General features: G+C 38.9%; 1 protein-coding gene across 10 annotated transcripts in view; it reads right to left on the bottom strand.

Moving 5' to 3' along the window:
• Positions 1–16,929, bottom strand: part of Stard13 (StAR related lipid transfer domain containing 13) — a 473,503-nt gene that overhangs the window by 20,871 nt on the left and 435,703 nt on the right. For 7 of the 10 annotated variants that reach the window (XM_013360729.4, XM_078016122.1, XM_078016123.1 and 4 more), the window contains 4 exons: positions 15,255–15,318; positions 3,959–5,316; positions 2,676–2,849; positions 1,346–1,562 (listed from right to left, as the gene is read on the bottom strand). In XM_013360729.4, coding sequence (XP_013216183.2) covers positions 1,346–1,562; positions 2,676–2,849; positions 3,959–5,316; positions 15,255–15,318 — 1,813 coding nt within the window. Of the gene's footprint in view, positions 1–1,345; positions 1,563–2,675; positions 2,850–3,958; positions 5,317–9,186; positions 9,206–15,254; positions 15,319–16,929 lie in introns of those variants that run through there. The other 3 variants (XM_040281609.2, XM_005317087.5, XM_078016124.1) reach the window with 2 other exon arrangements.

Raw genomic sequence — 16,929 nt, 5'->3', positions numbered from 1 at the left:
TATCCTCTAGATTAGACATGCAAAAGATTGAAGAGCATAATGTCTCTAGTTAAATCAAAGATGATTTCAAATGACAAAGTTACTCCTACTTTGCTCCACCAAAATCTAGTATTTAATTTATTCAGAAATCATCTTGCCTGTATGTGTGCTTTCAGTTTTGGTTCTCTACAAGAATCAGTGCCAAGATCTTTGAACTCATGTAACTCAGCTCATTTGTGTCAACTGAGCCATGGTCAAGGGCAAATCAATAAAAGTTTTGAATAATCTAAGGTTGGTACATATTCTCTGCATGCCTTAAAAAGTGTGGTGAACAATTGGTTACTTTGTTGCCTGCAAATACATCCACTACTCAAGGTTGCAATTTATGAAGCAGGGATATGACTTTTATTTTGGACAGAATGTTTAAGAAACTAATGGGTGTTAATTTGGAGAAGCAAAGGCTTTGCTTTGTAAATTACAGGATGGATTTCACTTTGGGCTTAATCACAGTCCACCATTATTATGGTCCTCAAATAGTCTCAGAGGCAGAAAATAATCTCTAAATATTTTGTATAACAAAAGCTTTAATCAACTCTTTTAGATGAAAGGATATTTGATTTATATCATACTGTTTTCATATTTTTTATCACTTTTTACTTGTACATTTTAAAAAGATGTAAATAAATCTGTCTTTGGTTTAAGGTTTCCTGGTCATATGCTGCTTCAAAAAATTAATAAAGGGAGTTACAAAAACCAATTTATTTTTTTACAAAAATAATATGAGAGGGATAAAAGCATGCTGTGAAATCAGTGGTGGCATTGAGACTATAATTAAAAAGCAAATGCAAACTGGGCACAGTGGTACATACTTGTAATCCTAGCCACTCAAGAGGCTGAGGCAGGAGGAATGCAAGTTCAAGGTCAGCTTTAGCAATTTAGTTAGACCCTCAGAAACTTAGCAAGATCCTCTCTCATAAAAAGTAAAAAGGATTGGGGATGTAGCTCAGTGGTAAAATGCTCCTGGTTCAATCCCCAGTACCAAAAAAAAAAAAAAGAAAAAGAAAAAAAAAAAAAGAAATGCAGGACATAGCTTACCTTTCAGTTTCTTGGGAATGTAAATTAGACATCAGAGGTACAAATATTAACATTAACTTTTTGCAGTCACTTCAAGGTGTCACCCCAGTAGTCATGAGGAAACATCCTCACATAGCTTGGCAGGGATTGAGCCTAGTCAAATTAAATTTTAGTGTGTAAAGATTGTAATGCCTTTTAGGTTTGGTGGGGCAGATCTTGCCTGGGAGTGAACAGATCTAACTCAGTCTGGCATTCCATCAATCCAAGTCCAAATCTAGGTTTACAGCCATACCTGATCAAGGCAGTTGCTACGAAGATATCTCAGTGCTTGCTGAATGCTCTGAGGCAGAGGTTGTCCCGTTCTTTGGACGTGGATTATGAGAGGAACACCAAAGACAGCCTTGTCTTTGTAATCAGGAACTTTCATCCTCTTCATGAACTTTGGAACTGACCTAGAATTCACAGAAACCAGGTCATGCAAGCCCCCTGGGGCACACCGTGGGGAGAGGCTGTGGAAGCAAGAGAAAGGAAGCCAAGCTCTTGTTGGAATACCCGAGAGACACAGGGAGAATTCAACATTCTTTCTCTATTAATCACACTGCATGGCAATACTACGTGTGGCCCTTGCCTATGTTATGTCTACTAAACAGCATGAGTCATGTTTGCAGAATGTATTTGTAGCTTTGTTTTCAAGTCAAATGGACAGTTTTCCAATTGAATTGTTATTGCCACATCTCTCAAGTGATGAATACTTAAAAGTCCCCAACAGAATAAAATTAAACACATGTAAAAATTCCAACAGGAACAAGAAATCTGGCTGGGGTTGCAGGAAAAAAGAGAGGAGAGAAGATAAACCACATTTTTTGTTTGTTTGTTTGTTTGTTTATGCTCTTAGTTTTCTGGAGCCAGTTGCATTTTTTAAAGGAATTTTAATACATAAGCATATATTAATTTGACCATGCAATTTATAAACTTCTAAAATATTTTTTTTATAAAAGCACCATGGATTCATCTACATACATAATATATAACATAGGGACAAAAACTGACACATTTTCAAATTCACCAAATCATCTACAATAGATCTATATACAAGTTCCAACATATGATTTAAAGTCAATTCCTTAATTACAAAGGTTCACTGGATATTCTCATTTTAATTTTCAAATGAAATAAAAGCATAAATGTATTTGAAGAATCAAATGCACTTTGAGTCAATCAATGTTCTAAGTAGTGAGTTCTGCATTGGGTGAGAAAGTACAAGTGACACATGTTTCTCTGCAGACTGCCAGAATTATTTTATAGTCAGTTTATTTTTAATTCCTCTGTTCACAATTAATCACCCTTTACTTGTCTCTTTTTTCTGTCTTGGAGTCTGACTGCCTTCCCTGGAAACCAACTGAGAGCTACAAATAAAGCAATGCTTCCTGCAGGCTACATCACACCCGAGCTGCGCCTGCCCAGAAGGCGGACAGGGAGACAGAACTCCGTGCATTACTTCAAGGACAGCGCCAGGACAGGCAGTGAATGGATTCTTCAGACATCAGAATGCAAACACTGAAGTTTTTGCAATCGCATACTTAGCTGTGAGCGAACAATCCCACTGTGAACGTGCTACGCACCATGTCCAGCCATGCTTGTTGGACATGGAGTACTTCTCCATGATGGCTGTGAGGCGGAGCAGTGAGAAGCGCTGGAGCAGGTTCAGCTGACCGGCGGTCTGACTGCTGATGTGGGGTGACGCCGGGGATGGCTGGGGCTGGTGTGAGAGCTGGAAACTGTTCCATCGGAGTCGCCTTGAGCAGAAAGACCATCAGAGAAGCCAGTCACAAAGTGGACTCGGTACTGGGAAACACAGGATATCCCTCATCTATAAGCAGCTAATCAAAACCTTTTCTGAGCCAAGAAAATCACAGAACAAATGTAATCGACAACACAAATGTATAGAATTGAGATAAAAAATTGTTTTTTTTCCAAGTTGGAAAAATTATCAGTTTTGTTATGAGGTTCAAATAAATGATTCAATAATTTTTGTTTATTCCCAAATATTGAGAACTTGAGACTTGTGTGTGTGTGTGTAAGAGAGTGACAGAGACTGAAAGACAGAAAAAGGAAAAGAGACAGAAATGGAAACAGAAAGATGGAGACAGAGACATAGAAGGAGGGTGAGCAGAGAAGGAGTGCTCTCAGATATTTGGGGGCTGTAGACCACTTCATGCTTCCTTCTGGGCCTCTTTGTCTAACTCCTGGACAATGTTGAGATGGAGCCTGAAAGTGAAGGCTCAGATGACAACATATCAATGAGCCTTAAGACCAAGCACTGTTTCAACCAGAGCCAGCCACACACACAGTGATAGTGATTCTACTAGTTAGACCCTCCCAGGGCCATTTTTTTTAGGGTATTTCTGAAATAATCTTTGTAAACCAGCTTTTACATGGTTTATAATCAGCATCTTAAAGCAAAACCAGTTTATGAGGCACCCACCTTAGATCTCAGATATTTCTCATGGGATTAAAGAGTTTAATTTTGGAAGTAGAAACATTTTAACTAATACTGGGAAGCATCTGTGCACAGGGACTGTGCCTCAGTTGTCTGTCATTCCCCATGTGGATGCCTAGAAAAGAGCTTTGCAAATAAGAAGCTCAAAATAATTTTTTTTAAAATAAAACTAAGATTGAAATAAAGGGTAAAGAGAAATAAATGTGTTTTGACATGGATTTGGTTACTGCATCTGTACAAAAGATTCACTTCTGTTCAAATAATTCTAAGCCACATAAGAATGGTATCACCCAAGAATGGTATCAGGCTTTCTGTAGATTCTCTATATATTTATTAAAGCAAATAAACAAAGCATAACTCTTACAAAATGAATGAAACTCCATTTTATGAAACCATGCCACCTACCTGTTTGGCCTCGTCAGAGAAGCCCCTACACCAGAATCCCTCCTTTCTCTGACCCCAGGGGCCTCAGACTCATTCAGAGATGTTCCGTCTCTTTCTACATCACTGGGTGTTGTCCGACCTTCTGAGACAGAGTGGCCCTCAAAATCTAAGGTGATCTGATTAGGAGATGGCAAGGCAGGTAAACCAGGTTCCCCACCCAACGTGTCATGAGTCTGCAGTTCAGGCAAGACATTTTTCGACCAGTCAGCCACTACTTCTTGGAGTCCATTGACTTGCTGCAGGATGTCATCCAAGATGAACAGGTCATCTTTCTCCAAGTCCAGCAGATCTCCTGTGCTGGCATACAGATGGGAGCCGGGGACATTGTCATAGATACTGACTCGGCTTGCTCTGTGGCAGGATGCCATGAGCCTGGGCTCCCTCCCGCCAGAGCCCTGCTGCCTGCCCAGGGAGATGCTCCCGGTCCTCCAGTTAACCCCATTGCTGTTATCTGTGGGTGACAGGCTTTCGATAGAAAGTGCCTTGGGGAATGTTCCTGGTTTATGATCCTTGGGAATATGCACCACCAAATTCTCTTGGGAGTGAAACCCATGAGTGTGGCTTTGGTCTTCTGTATCCCGCAGTGCTGTCCCTGCCAGCACATCCAGGTCCTCCAAGTACATGCCCCCACGCTTGTTGGCCTCCTGGTGGCATTTTCGTTCCTTCAGGCATGGCGTGCTCACCCCACTGCTGCTGTTTGAGGGGCTGCTCTCACCACTGGATTTACTGGAGCATGGAAGCCCTTTTCTGCAGGCGGCTGGGGGTGAGTTCTGGAGATCTCCATTTGGTATTTGGATGCATTGCATGGCCTTAAAGGACTCGGGCTCCTGTTGTAACACAGGTCCACTGATCACAAGGCCACCTGTCCGCCCTGGCCCCTTATGCTTCCCATGGACTCCCTTAGCTCGGAGTGTTTCCATGCGTTTTAAAATCGACTTCGCCCTGGCCCTGTTGGATTTCTCATTCTTGGGGTGCAAAGGGTGGTTGAGAGTGTCTCGGGGGGACTGTGGGAGGCCACTGCTGACTAGGGTGGCCTCCAGCATGACTGGGCTGTCAGCACAGTACTGGCCTGACTGACTGCGGCCGTCACTGCCTCCGCTGCTTTCACTGTGAATGGAGCAGACCTCGGGCTCACTCAGGTCTGTGAGGACGCTCTCACTGCTGGTTGTGTTTCTCATCATAGGGCCCACGGGTGACCCATTTCTGTCTCCCCCAGGGAATAGTGTGTGCAGGTCGTCCACACGAGACCACCTGCGGCTGGTTCTCTGGAAAGTCCATTTGTTGCTGATGCAAAGATCTTCCTCATCTGAGTCGTCACCCTGCAAAACATCAGGGAGGAGGCTCATTACAAGGAGCAAGGTGACCTAGGCAGGCACAGCACTTCCACCTCCTTACCCCTCACTTTTGGCACTTATGCTGGGGTTCCTTGGCACCCCTGCTTGGCTCCTCCTCCACTTTCATTATAAATCCTCTTCCTCCCCAGAGGACCTCTTCTTAACTTGCCAAGTTTCCATTTTCATAGAATTTTTGCATCCTTCTTTCTTCTCTAACAATTTTTTCCTGATTACAAAGAGGGTGTAATTACCATCTGACTAGACAGTCTAAATATAAAACACCTGCAGCCCTCTTTTTCACAAAAAAGCTCAACTCTGCTATAAAGGGTACTTACTTCTTTCCCCATATCTCTTTGCTGAGTCCCAGGACCCTTATTCTTTAGGTAATTTCTTTGGAACCTCAATGTCAACAGATCTTAAAACTAACAATCCTTAACCACAGTCTCCCAAACTTGATTCTTATGGTATATTTCCTGTATAAATTAACAGCAAAATCATGTACTAAATTTCTTTGAGTAGAATTTTGGGAGTCAATATGGAGATCACATTTGAACAGAGTTCAATCCAGCTGCTCTGCCTTCTGCAGGAATGCCTTTGGAGGGACATGCCCTCTAAGTTGTGGTCAGTCCCCAGGGCTTTGCAAAAATGTCCTGCCTTCTGTATCTGACACACTGGCCTCACCTGTTTTTGCCTGAATCTGCAACACCTGAGAGATGACAGACTTCATTCCCTGAGGGCAAAGATGATCTTATTTATCTTTGCATATCTTTGGGTCCAGCATGGACCTTGAGGGAGAGCATATAATGTACTTTCAAAATGAAGGGTCAGCTCCTGCTCCCTTTTCACCATGCACACCACCAAGACCCTATGTGAAAACGATTTTCAAATCTGTTACCTTTTTCATATCTTCACTCTCACTCCCTTGTCTAGGACCCTGACATCTCTCTCTAAATCTATTACAGTAAAAACCTGGCGAGAATTCTTGTCTCCAGCATGTTTCACAACTAAGTGGCTTTCCACAGTACACTCCAAATATGATGATGTATAATTTCCCAGAACAGAAGCCTTCAGCTTGACAGCATCCACTCTCAATTGTTACAGGGAAGGTCAACAAGAGCAGGACCTGTCTTTCTCTATTTTGCTTATATTTATATCCTTCCAAATCTCAAACCCATAATAATTGCTTAACATTTTTTTTTTAAATTACTTTGTCATCCAGTTCTAAGACCTGGTTCTGACGGTAGTGGCATCAGTTAAGAGCTATGCAACAATGTACAAGTTACTTACCCTCACTACAGTAAATTTCCATTATGTGTATAATCAAAAATAGACTCTGCCTCATATGTTTGCTGAGAGAATTAAATAAGGTAATGATGGTCCCTTGATGTGAGTTATTTGTTTACTTGTCATTTTTCCATGTTTCAATTGTTTTTATCTTTCAAAATCTAGATTCTATCTGGGTTGGACAAAATTCCAACATTCAAGAATAAGATGGAAGAAAGTACAAAGTCAAGGTACAAACAGGCATTCCAACTTTGTCTTCACAGTGGGGAACTTAGCTTTGATTTTTAAAGCTAAGTTGTATGGAGCTTTGGTGAAAGAATTTTAGAAATTGTAATTGTACACGTGGAAAAAAGGCAAGATTCTGGGACTATGACTCAACATAGGCTTTTCTTATGATACTTTCAACTTCCTCTTTGTCTGTGATTAATATCATAAAGACCAACATCTGAGGGACATTTATGTATAAAGCAATATGATAGCTGAAGGCTGAGCTGTTAGATTTTCAGATCACATTTCAAGAAACTTGTAAGAAGTTGATATTGAGTAAGTATTCTGAAAACATCCCTTCAACAAAGAGTTTTAGAAAAGGCAAAAGAAGGATCCACTTTTAGAGAAATATAGATATTTAAAAATAGAAACTATAATATTTAATTTTGGTTCCAAGGACTCTCTCAAGCCTGGTTACTGATGCTAGCAAACCACATACTAGTTGGATAAAGACTCCTTTATTTAGGTTAAGGAGAGATGCCAAGCTGGGCTCTGTGGACAGGGGCTAGAATGCACCCATGTCTGCTGGGCTTTAGGAGCTTATTCCACTAGATTTGGCCAAGAGGAAGACATTTACAACCCAACCGAGGCATGTGGAAAGTGCTAAATCCCTGAAAAAGGAGGCAAAGAGTCAGGGAAATTCTGCAGTATTTAAGTTTTTTTGAACCAAAGCAATAAAAAATAAAAACAAAACAAATAAAAAAGAAAAAAAGCACCCCTTCTACTTTTGCTAAAGGAGAAGCATAAAATTATCATAGTATATCCCCAATGGCATAAAATTCTGAGTCTGTTTTTTCCACTAGTACAAGATCTTTTAAATTATTGACTGTGACATACAATAAGAGATTCATTTTCCACCACAACTCAGGGTTTATATGTATATTACATTAAAGCAAAAAAAAAATGCTATAATAATTAGCCCTTTTTGTTTGTACTCTCATATTTTATCCAGGTTGGACATCCTTAATCTAAAATTATAAAATTTGAAATGTTTTGTGTCTATATGATGTCACAAGTGGAAAATTCCACACCTGACCTCATGTGATAGAGTGCAGTCAAACCATAGGCACACTAAAAATATTGAATAAAACTGCCTACAGGCTAAGGTATATATGAAGCCTAGATAAATTTCATGTTTAGAATTTGATTCCGTCCCTCAAGTATTTCATTATATATGTGCATATATTTTCATAATGCCCCCAAATTAAAATCTGTATCCCTTCTGGTCCCAAACATTTTGGATAAGAGAAACTCAACCTATAGTCTAGTTTGTTTCATTTTTTAAAACATTGTGTTTTTTTTTTTTTTTGTGACCCATTAAATTCATCTGCAGTGTGTTTTGCATGGCTTCTTGGTACATTGTCAGCTTCTTTTATACACTCGGGACCCAGAAGAGTGTTCAGGTGCATGGTAGCCTCCCAAATAGTATTTCTGGAAATATCTTAGTTTTTAAGAAATTATCAGGTTTCATCTGATTTGTTTTTTAGGTTACAAACAAACTGTTGTGATTATTTAGAAATGCTAAGTGTGAATTTCTGGGAGTTGGATGTGTTTATGAAGACTCTATGTGGTATACAAGATCATGAACATACTATGGATACAGAAAATATGAATTTCATTAAGATAATTGACAATAATTGTCGTGACTGAGACAGCTAACTATGCTTGAAGCGGCTAGAGTGTTGTTAGTAAGTGGTTGAATAACTTCACGAAAGAGTGTGCTCAAAAGACTGAAAGCAATTGAGGAAGGGATCTCAGGAGGTATAACTCAAGGTTATGGGCATTTTAAGAATAAATTCATGAGTCAGAAGAACTCATGCTTTTAAAATGTAAAGATGACAAAATCCAAAATGCTCCAAAGTCTGAAACTTTAGATACCACAAGTAGAAAATTCCGTACTATAAAATTCTCTTTCATCTGTGTACAAAATTACTAAATATATTCCATAAATTACCTATAAGGTGTATAGGCCTCATCCCCAAAGTATCTCATTACATATATGCAAGTATTTCAAACTCTAAAAATATCCCAAATACACTTCTGATCCCCAGCATTTTGGAAGGGATATTTATCCTGTATTGAGATCTATAAATATCTTAACAGAATTGAAGAATGGTTTGTTGATAAGTGGAAACTGCATGAATAAATATAAAAATACTCCAACTTCAAAAATAAATTATAAGATATCTTATAGGATGAAACATACTTAATTCAACTCCTCTTTCAATTAATAACCTTGAGCGCTTGAGCAGATTTAATCTTAATGTGGGTTAACCATGGAATATGACTACCGAAGACACCAACCTTAGGATGTGTGATCAGAGCAAGGATCCAGAGTCTCAGGAGGTTAGAGTCCAGTGTGTCTTTTTTTCTTCTGCCATATAGGGGATTGAACCCAGGGGCTTTACCAATGAGCTGTATCTCCAGTCTCTTTTTATTTTATTTTGAGATAGGGTCTTGCTAAATTGCCAAGGCTGGCCTTGAATTTGCTATTCTCCTGCCTCAGTCTCCTGAATCACTGGGATTATAGTTATACGCCACTGTGCCAGGTAAGCCCACTGTATTCTCATTGGTCACATTAGTCAGGAACAATGGACTTTTTCTAAATATTATATTTATGGAGTACATTTCTAGAGAAGAACAATCAGGATGAGCAAGGATCTAGGAACCACTATGTTCTGTGAAGGATATCTAAAGAACTAACAGTGTTTGGTTTAGAAACAAGGAACTCTAGACAGTGCAACTCAAAGTGTGGTGGGGGTTGCCTGGGGCCCAAAACTTCCCAGTCATGTGAGACAGGCATAGAAATTGAGAGTAGGCATTAATTGACTGTCCCCATTTGACAAGGGCTTTGCTATCCAAGATCAAGATTGGCGGATCAGTCTTTTCACATAGGGTAGATTGGTTTATCTACTACAACCCACAGTGCTTCATGTATAGGCTTGATTGTTCCACATAAAGATAATCTAAATTTACAACTTTATAATTACAAGACATGGCTAATGAGGAGGGTGTTAGATGGACTTTGAAAGTATGGAATGACCTGTTTCATTAGAATAACAGGTGTTTGAAGGAAAACTCTCAGTTTTGAAACTGCTTTAAAATCTCAATTCCATTCTAATCAGTGAACTCTGTAGGCGAGTTTCTGACTGGTATTAAAACAAAACAAAAAAGAAACATTTTAGATGTACATTATTCCTGTGATTAGGGTGGTTGTCCATTCTACCAAAATTATATAACAAACAAAAACTCACTGTCACATTAAAATTCTTACATATTCATGATTACAGTGATGGTTCGAAATGTATAGACAAGTATTTAATATGAGGAATTTGTTGCCATCTCAATGTAAAATTTTTATTTACTTAAGATAGATGAATAACAAAATTATGAGTAGGATCACAATTCTTCATATCATGCACATGTTCAATAAAAATGTGAGCAGTTTTTGTCATTTTTTTCTATTTTCTGTTTCTTCTATTTGTTCTGCTCATATTCATTGGGGTGTAATTTTGTGTCTAATACTAAAACATTTAGTATTGCTAAAGCCTTACTAAAATATTGGTATTTTCCATAATTATACATTTCATATTTCTAACTCATGTGCATTAAATTTTATAAAAGTATTGTGGCAGACAAGAAATAAAAATAAAACAAAACCCCAGGTAATTTACAACAGATAGTTTGGGGAAATTTGTTCTGAATTGAGCAGGGGTCAGAAAACTTTTTCTGTGAAGGGCCAGAAGGTAAGTAGTTTAGGTCTACAGGCTTTATGGTCTCTGTTGCAAATACTGAACTCTGTTGTCTCAAAAACAATGGTTATAACTGTGTTCCAATAAAACTTTGTTTACAAAAACAGAACAGTAGTTTGTCAATCTCTGCTCTAGAGGACAGAGCTGAAGGGCTGGTATATGCAAAAAGGAAAATCCATAGTCTCCAGAGAAAAGAGCTAGCATCAGATGGGCTAATTTATTTCACAGCAGCTTTTAGCTTATTATGTGGAAGACTGCTAGTAATTAGAAAAAAAAAATAAGGTGCCTTGTGATGGAAAAAGCTCATCCTGTTGAGAAGCTTACAAACGGGGGCTGAATGAATTGTGAGGGACGCTCTGAGAAAGAAATCCTGTAGTGAGGGGGTGGGAGGTTGGAAAACATGACCGAGGATCCCTTCCAGCTCCAAGATTCTAAGGTTCTAAGACATTCACACGCAATTCAAAACTGTTCATGTCCTCCTGCAAGTGAATGATAGAAGACAATGTCGTTTTTCTCTCGTTTGACTCTGCTGTTCAGAGCTGCCAGAGGAGTGCTATTTGTGGAGGCTACGAGGCTGGGAAAGGCTGTGAGGAGGTGGGGTGAAGACTGGGCCCTCAGCCACAGCTGCAGCTCCTCTGCAATGCCCATAGCATCCAGGCAGGGGTGCTGGCTGCAAGGTGGCAATTAGTCATGGTTTTTATGTTGCTTTCCACCGTTGGTCACGATTACAGAGAGTCTTATTAAAACTGGAATTTAAACCAGAACCTTCTTTTGAAGCTGCTCTTTCATTCCTGGGCCGTCTTTGTTATGAGGAAAGACCAGTCTGTTGTGGGCATGTGTCTCCTTTTTTCATTAAGAGCCTGACGGGAGTCTCCAGATCCATTTTTCCTTTGAATAGAAGTCACATCACATAAACACTAGCCAGAATCAGGGAGCTCAGTGTCATCATGAAGCCAGTGTGAATTTGGTAGGTAATAATGAGGAAGAAACATTTTTCTGAGGACTGGCAGCTTGGTGTGTGCCTTAGGGTTTTTAATTTAGATGAGTCTCCGATGTTTGGCTTTTTCTAAAAGTGAGATCATTATTCACTGAAATTATATATTCCTTGGAGACAGATGCCAAACAGACACTCCATAAAGAGGGGATTAAAAAAAAACAACCCTGGAATTTGGTCATATCTTTACATGGGAAAGAGGAGCCACAAGGATCTGCAGCTGCAAGAGGCAGCTAATCCACAGTTACATAGACATTTAGAAGCGTGTCTTCCATTAAAGTTAACTGGGGCTGAGTGGCTGAGTCAGCCTCTTCAGGGCAGGAATGTGCCACTTGGAATGAGGCAGGGCTGAAAAACATGAAGTCACAGGCAGCCCACTGCAGGTGTGCCCAGGCTCTCCTGCAATGCCTCTTGGCTGAGTTTTAGTCAACCTTTCAGTGAGGCCAAGATCAGATGAGAACACTGGTCTCCACCTGACTCTCAGAGGCAGGGACATCGATGTTGAATCCTTAATCAATTTTCTCTTCTACAAAAGTGGTTAGACAGTATCTTGTGGGAGGGCAGGTACAATGTCATTCTCCTGGTGCTTTACAAGTGACATCTGACATATACCTAACCAAGTATATATATATACTTATCTGTGGACTTTTTATTTTCTTCCTTTGATCAGCCCATCCAAATCTATGGAATTCAACAAGATTGCCATGGAGACAATCAATGGTAGATTTAATACAGACGGAAAGACACATCTTTAAAAAAAAAAAAAACAAAAAACCCAGTACAAATAGTTAACTGAATGTATTGCTGAGGAAACATGAGACCCTTCCAGCTCTCAGACAAGGGCCAGAAGCTCACTCAGGTTACAATACATTTCTGAATATCTTTGAAAGGTGAAGAGAAGCATTCTGGTACCAGAACACTGGTGTTCAAATCCTGCCTCTACCATTTCTGTGTGGCTTTGGGCAAGTAACTGGGCCCTTTGATTTCTGCACCTGTGACATGGACTTAGTGATGGAGAATAGGGTCTGGCAGAGAAGACGCTCTGTGCTAGCATTTGTTAACCACCCAAACTGCCAGGCAAGCCCATGTCACTCTGCCATAGATTTAACAACCTCAAATGGAGAAGGACTGTGATACTGGTCACTTGAGCCATTTGGGAACTAGATTCTGTAAAACAACAAGTCAGAGTCTCTGAAGATTGGAGATAAAGATTCTGCTTCTATTTCTTGGATTGCTTAAAACTGGAACAGATCTAGAGGAAATTCTACTGTCTTAATTTTCTTCTAAATAAATGAATTCCTAAGTTGGCTGGAGTTTCACAGGGTGTTCAGTTCCTAAGTCTCACTTTCTATTTTTGATCACTTGGACTAGTGTTTACCCTGTTCTTATTTTTTTTCATAGTAAAATCAAGAATTACCCTATGACTTATGTAAGAGTAGATCACAGAAATGAGTGCTACACACAACACCTTCTGCATCAGAGTTTGGATTCTCAATAATGCTGGTCATTACCGAGAGTCACAAGTGGGTAGAGACCACATCTTGAATTTTTTTATTTGAAAATTCAGGCCATGACGCTCCAATTCACAGTGGAAAAAGCAGTATTTTATTTAAGTGCATGCTTTTGTGAGACCTATTGCTTAGCAGGGACTGTACAGTGTGTGCTACTATAGCCAACATAAGAAATACACCAAGAATGTCAGAATACTGAAGTGACCAATTTACAGAGGAGCTTTTGTGAACATAATGCATGAGGAGCCTAACAAAGGTTATTCAAGACCATTGCGCCTGTGGGTTTTGAAAAGCTGATGACAGGGTAAAAATCCAGTCACTCCACTTTGTGGGAAACAAATCATGTCATTAGTTTGAGGCATTTTCTTTTGTGATACACTGCAGCTAAAGGTCTGTAGAGGCAGTCGTCTATACCCGCCATCTGAGCACCCACGCTTTAGACACACAGGCATGGCTGTGTTCAGTTTAATAAGAACCATGTGTTACAATCAAAACAACATCTGACCCTCATGCTTCAAATAGTATGTATGCTTCTCAAGGGGTCTATTCAGCCAGACAGCTGTCGGGAGGTATATTCCCACATTTTAAATTTGTCTTTGGCCTGGAAAAATTTCTCATGTTTTAATACTTCTCTGGATATTGTTTTTCACTCCTTTGCTTCCCTAGCTTAAATCGTTGATTCTTAGCTCAAATCCTGAATTGCTTTTAAGGTGAGGTCAATCCAAATTCATTTGGGTTTTTTTGAAGGGGTGCTATTTTAGAGCACAAATTCAGGTTAACATTATTTTCAAAGATTAGGTTACCCAGGAGGTTCTTAAAATCCATTGGATGTAATGATTTCTCTGGGTAAACCAAAATAAAGAATACTTTCTTTTGACTGAAAGATGTTTTCTCCATTTCTTCAAAATATACTGAGGCTTGATTAGTTAGTTACACAATTGAGATGCTAAAGGAAAAGTAGTAGTGAATGATTCTAATCCTGGATTTTCTTAAAAAGGATCAATTCAGTGACAAAGAGATAGAACATCACAGTGGTTAGGAGCTTTGGTTATGAAGTTAGATGTTCCTGAGGTTGAAACCCTGTTATACCACTAGCTGTAAGGCTATAGGAAAATGACAGCCTGTTCGAGGTTTACTTTTTTTTTTTTTAATCTAGAAAGCAGAGAAGTCTTACAGAAATGAATTAAATGATAATGTATGGTAAGCACATAACCTAGTTTCTGGAAAATAGAAAGTGCTTGACAAAGTACAGGTTGAATATCTCTTACCTAAAATGCCAGGAAAAGGATGCATTTGAGATTTTGGAGTCTTTTTGACTTAGGAATATTTGTATAGGTTTTATTGGTTGAGCATCTATAATCAGAAAACCCAAAATCCATAATGCTCCGAAATCTAAAATTTTTTGAGCATCATGTAGGTGTTCAAAAAGTCTTGGATTTGGGTATAATAGATTTTGGATTTTCAGGTTAGATATGCTCAGCCTGTACAGCTTTAAGACTGAAATCTTGAGATTTGTTCACTCAGATAATACATGCAAAGGAGAAGAAAATACAGTAACTTTTTAAAATGCACCAAATATTTGTGACTGGATAAAAGTGCAAGGGAGAGAATAGTTAAAATGAGGCAGACTCAGTATTTTGTGGTTATACTGTCAACTAGTTCTTTTAAAAGTTACAGCATCAAATGAACCTGCATGAGAATGTATGCATATTTGACATACAGAACAAACCATAAGATAACTTAGCTTGGACCCACTGATCCTTTTCTGAAAACTCTTTTAATCTACTAGTTTTTGTGGAGTATTTGAGTCTAATATAGGTTGGCATTTACAAATATACAAATTTCAAAAAGATTACTAAGAACTGAGATTTTACATCTTTATTCAAATCCTCTGATAAAAATACTAAAGCAAACTGAAACAGTGAGACAAACAGCTCTCAGAGTGGCTTTACAATGGATTTATTTAGGACCACTGTGATAAGTTGGGATATTTGGAGAAGCAACATAGATGGTAGAGCATTTCAAAATTTTGTTTGGTTCATGTTGTTTTTAATCTATGAATACAAACTGTTTCTGTTGATGTGGTCATTGTCTTAGCCAGGTATGGACACCTACCTTTTTCCTTTGGAAGTTCACATCAAGTTTCATTGAGGCACACTTGTTCAATGTATTTAGTCGTCTAGAAAACAAGGGGAAAAAAGATGATTACTACCTCTAATGAATATAAATTGTCTTTCCAGTTTGATAATCCTTCTTTACTTTTCAGTAAAGTTGAAAGAGCAGAAACAACCTATTATGTCCCAAGACAGCAGAAAACATGTAGTTTTCATTTGTGCCTTTTGACCTAAGAGAATTCTGTCACTAGGCCCACCCATATTGTACTTTCTCTAATCTAAACCCAGTCCTTTCCGGCTTCCCTTTCCACCCTTCTTGCAATCCATGCCAATCATTTTAGCTATACTTTCACCAGTCCCTCAATCATTTGCCACCTTGACTTCCCATCAACTCTATCCTACTAATCCCCAAATAGGATCTGTATAACTAACGTCTGTCTTTTCTCTTGGTCTCAGGCAGTTGGGTATACATGGGAAAGTAACTTGCACTATATTGCTGAATTATACATGCTATGCCCTTAACTGTATTCCCCTCAAAACTCATGTGTTGAAGCTCCAGCCCCCAGTGTGACTATATTTACAATAAAAAGGTACTTGAAGGTAAATAAGGTCACAAGGGAGGAGTCCTGATCCAACAGGATTAGTGTCCCTATAAGAAGAGACTCCAGAGAGCTTATGTGTTCTCACTCTTTCTTCCTTCCTCAATTCCCTCCATGTGAGAACACCAGAGAAGGTGGCTGTCGGGAGGTCAGGAAGAGGGGCCTTACCAAGAACCAAATCCTGCCAGGACCTTTACCTTGGACTTTTCAGCCTCCAGAACTGTGAACTGTGAGAAAACAAATTCTTATTGTTGAGGCCACCCAGTCTGTGGTATTCTTTCATGGTAGTCCATGCTGACTAATACATATATTTTGCTTTTCACCCTCAGCTGGGCTCCCAAAATTGCTACTCAGCAGCGTTCCTTTCATTTTCCCCTCTGTTTGGTTCCTAATCTCTGGCAATCAGAAAGACCCTGTTCCTCAACTGAAGCCTTAGCCACAGCTGCCAATGAGAAAATATAAACTGTTAGATATAAATTCTTTTCAGAATACTTTTCTTCATCATCAATTATATTTATATGCCCTTAATCCTGCCACTCTGCTTCGGTGCTCTGCAAGAAAAGATGCCCCTATTCTTCAAAGCTAACCTTTTTAACCTTGTTCTTTATTTCAATATCCACCACTTCATCTGGGACTTTGAGATTTCATTTGTTCCCTTCTATTCAGCAAACTCTCTCTCAACTTCTTTCTTCTCTGTCTTCAATAAATTGACTAACCAATTAGTTAGCTACCTAAAGAACTATAATCAAGCAAACTACCAATCTTCTTTCAATTCTACCTCTCCATCAAGGGTCTATACTCACTACTCCAACATTTTCATGTGAAATGTTTCCTTTTCACTATTTGGAAGACATCCTCAATTTTCATCCAATCTGATTGTCATGAAATTCCCTTCACAAATCCTTTATTATTTTTGTTTCATTTTTTAATAAAATTATCACAATTAATGAATGCATAAGCTTTGAAGAGTTAAACACTACCTCTCATCTCCTTTCCTACTTCTCACTCTTTGGAAACAATTCTTTTAAACTTTTTAATCTTGCAGTGTAAGTAATTATCTACTGAATTTGATTTTTG

The sequence above is a fragment of the Ictidomys tridecemlineatus genome, chromosome 6 (assembly GCF_052094955.1).
Source record: "Ictidomys tridecemlineatus isolate mIctTri1 chromosome 6, mIctTri1.hap1, whole genome shotgun sequence".
NCBI classification, from domain to species: Eukaryota; Metazoa; Chordata; class Mammalia; order Rodentia; family Sciuridae; genus Ictidomys; species Ictidomys tridecemlineatus.
The sequence above is the reverse complement of the archived record's forward strand: the minus strand, read 5'-3'. Positions and strand labels throughout refer to the sequence as shown.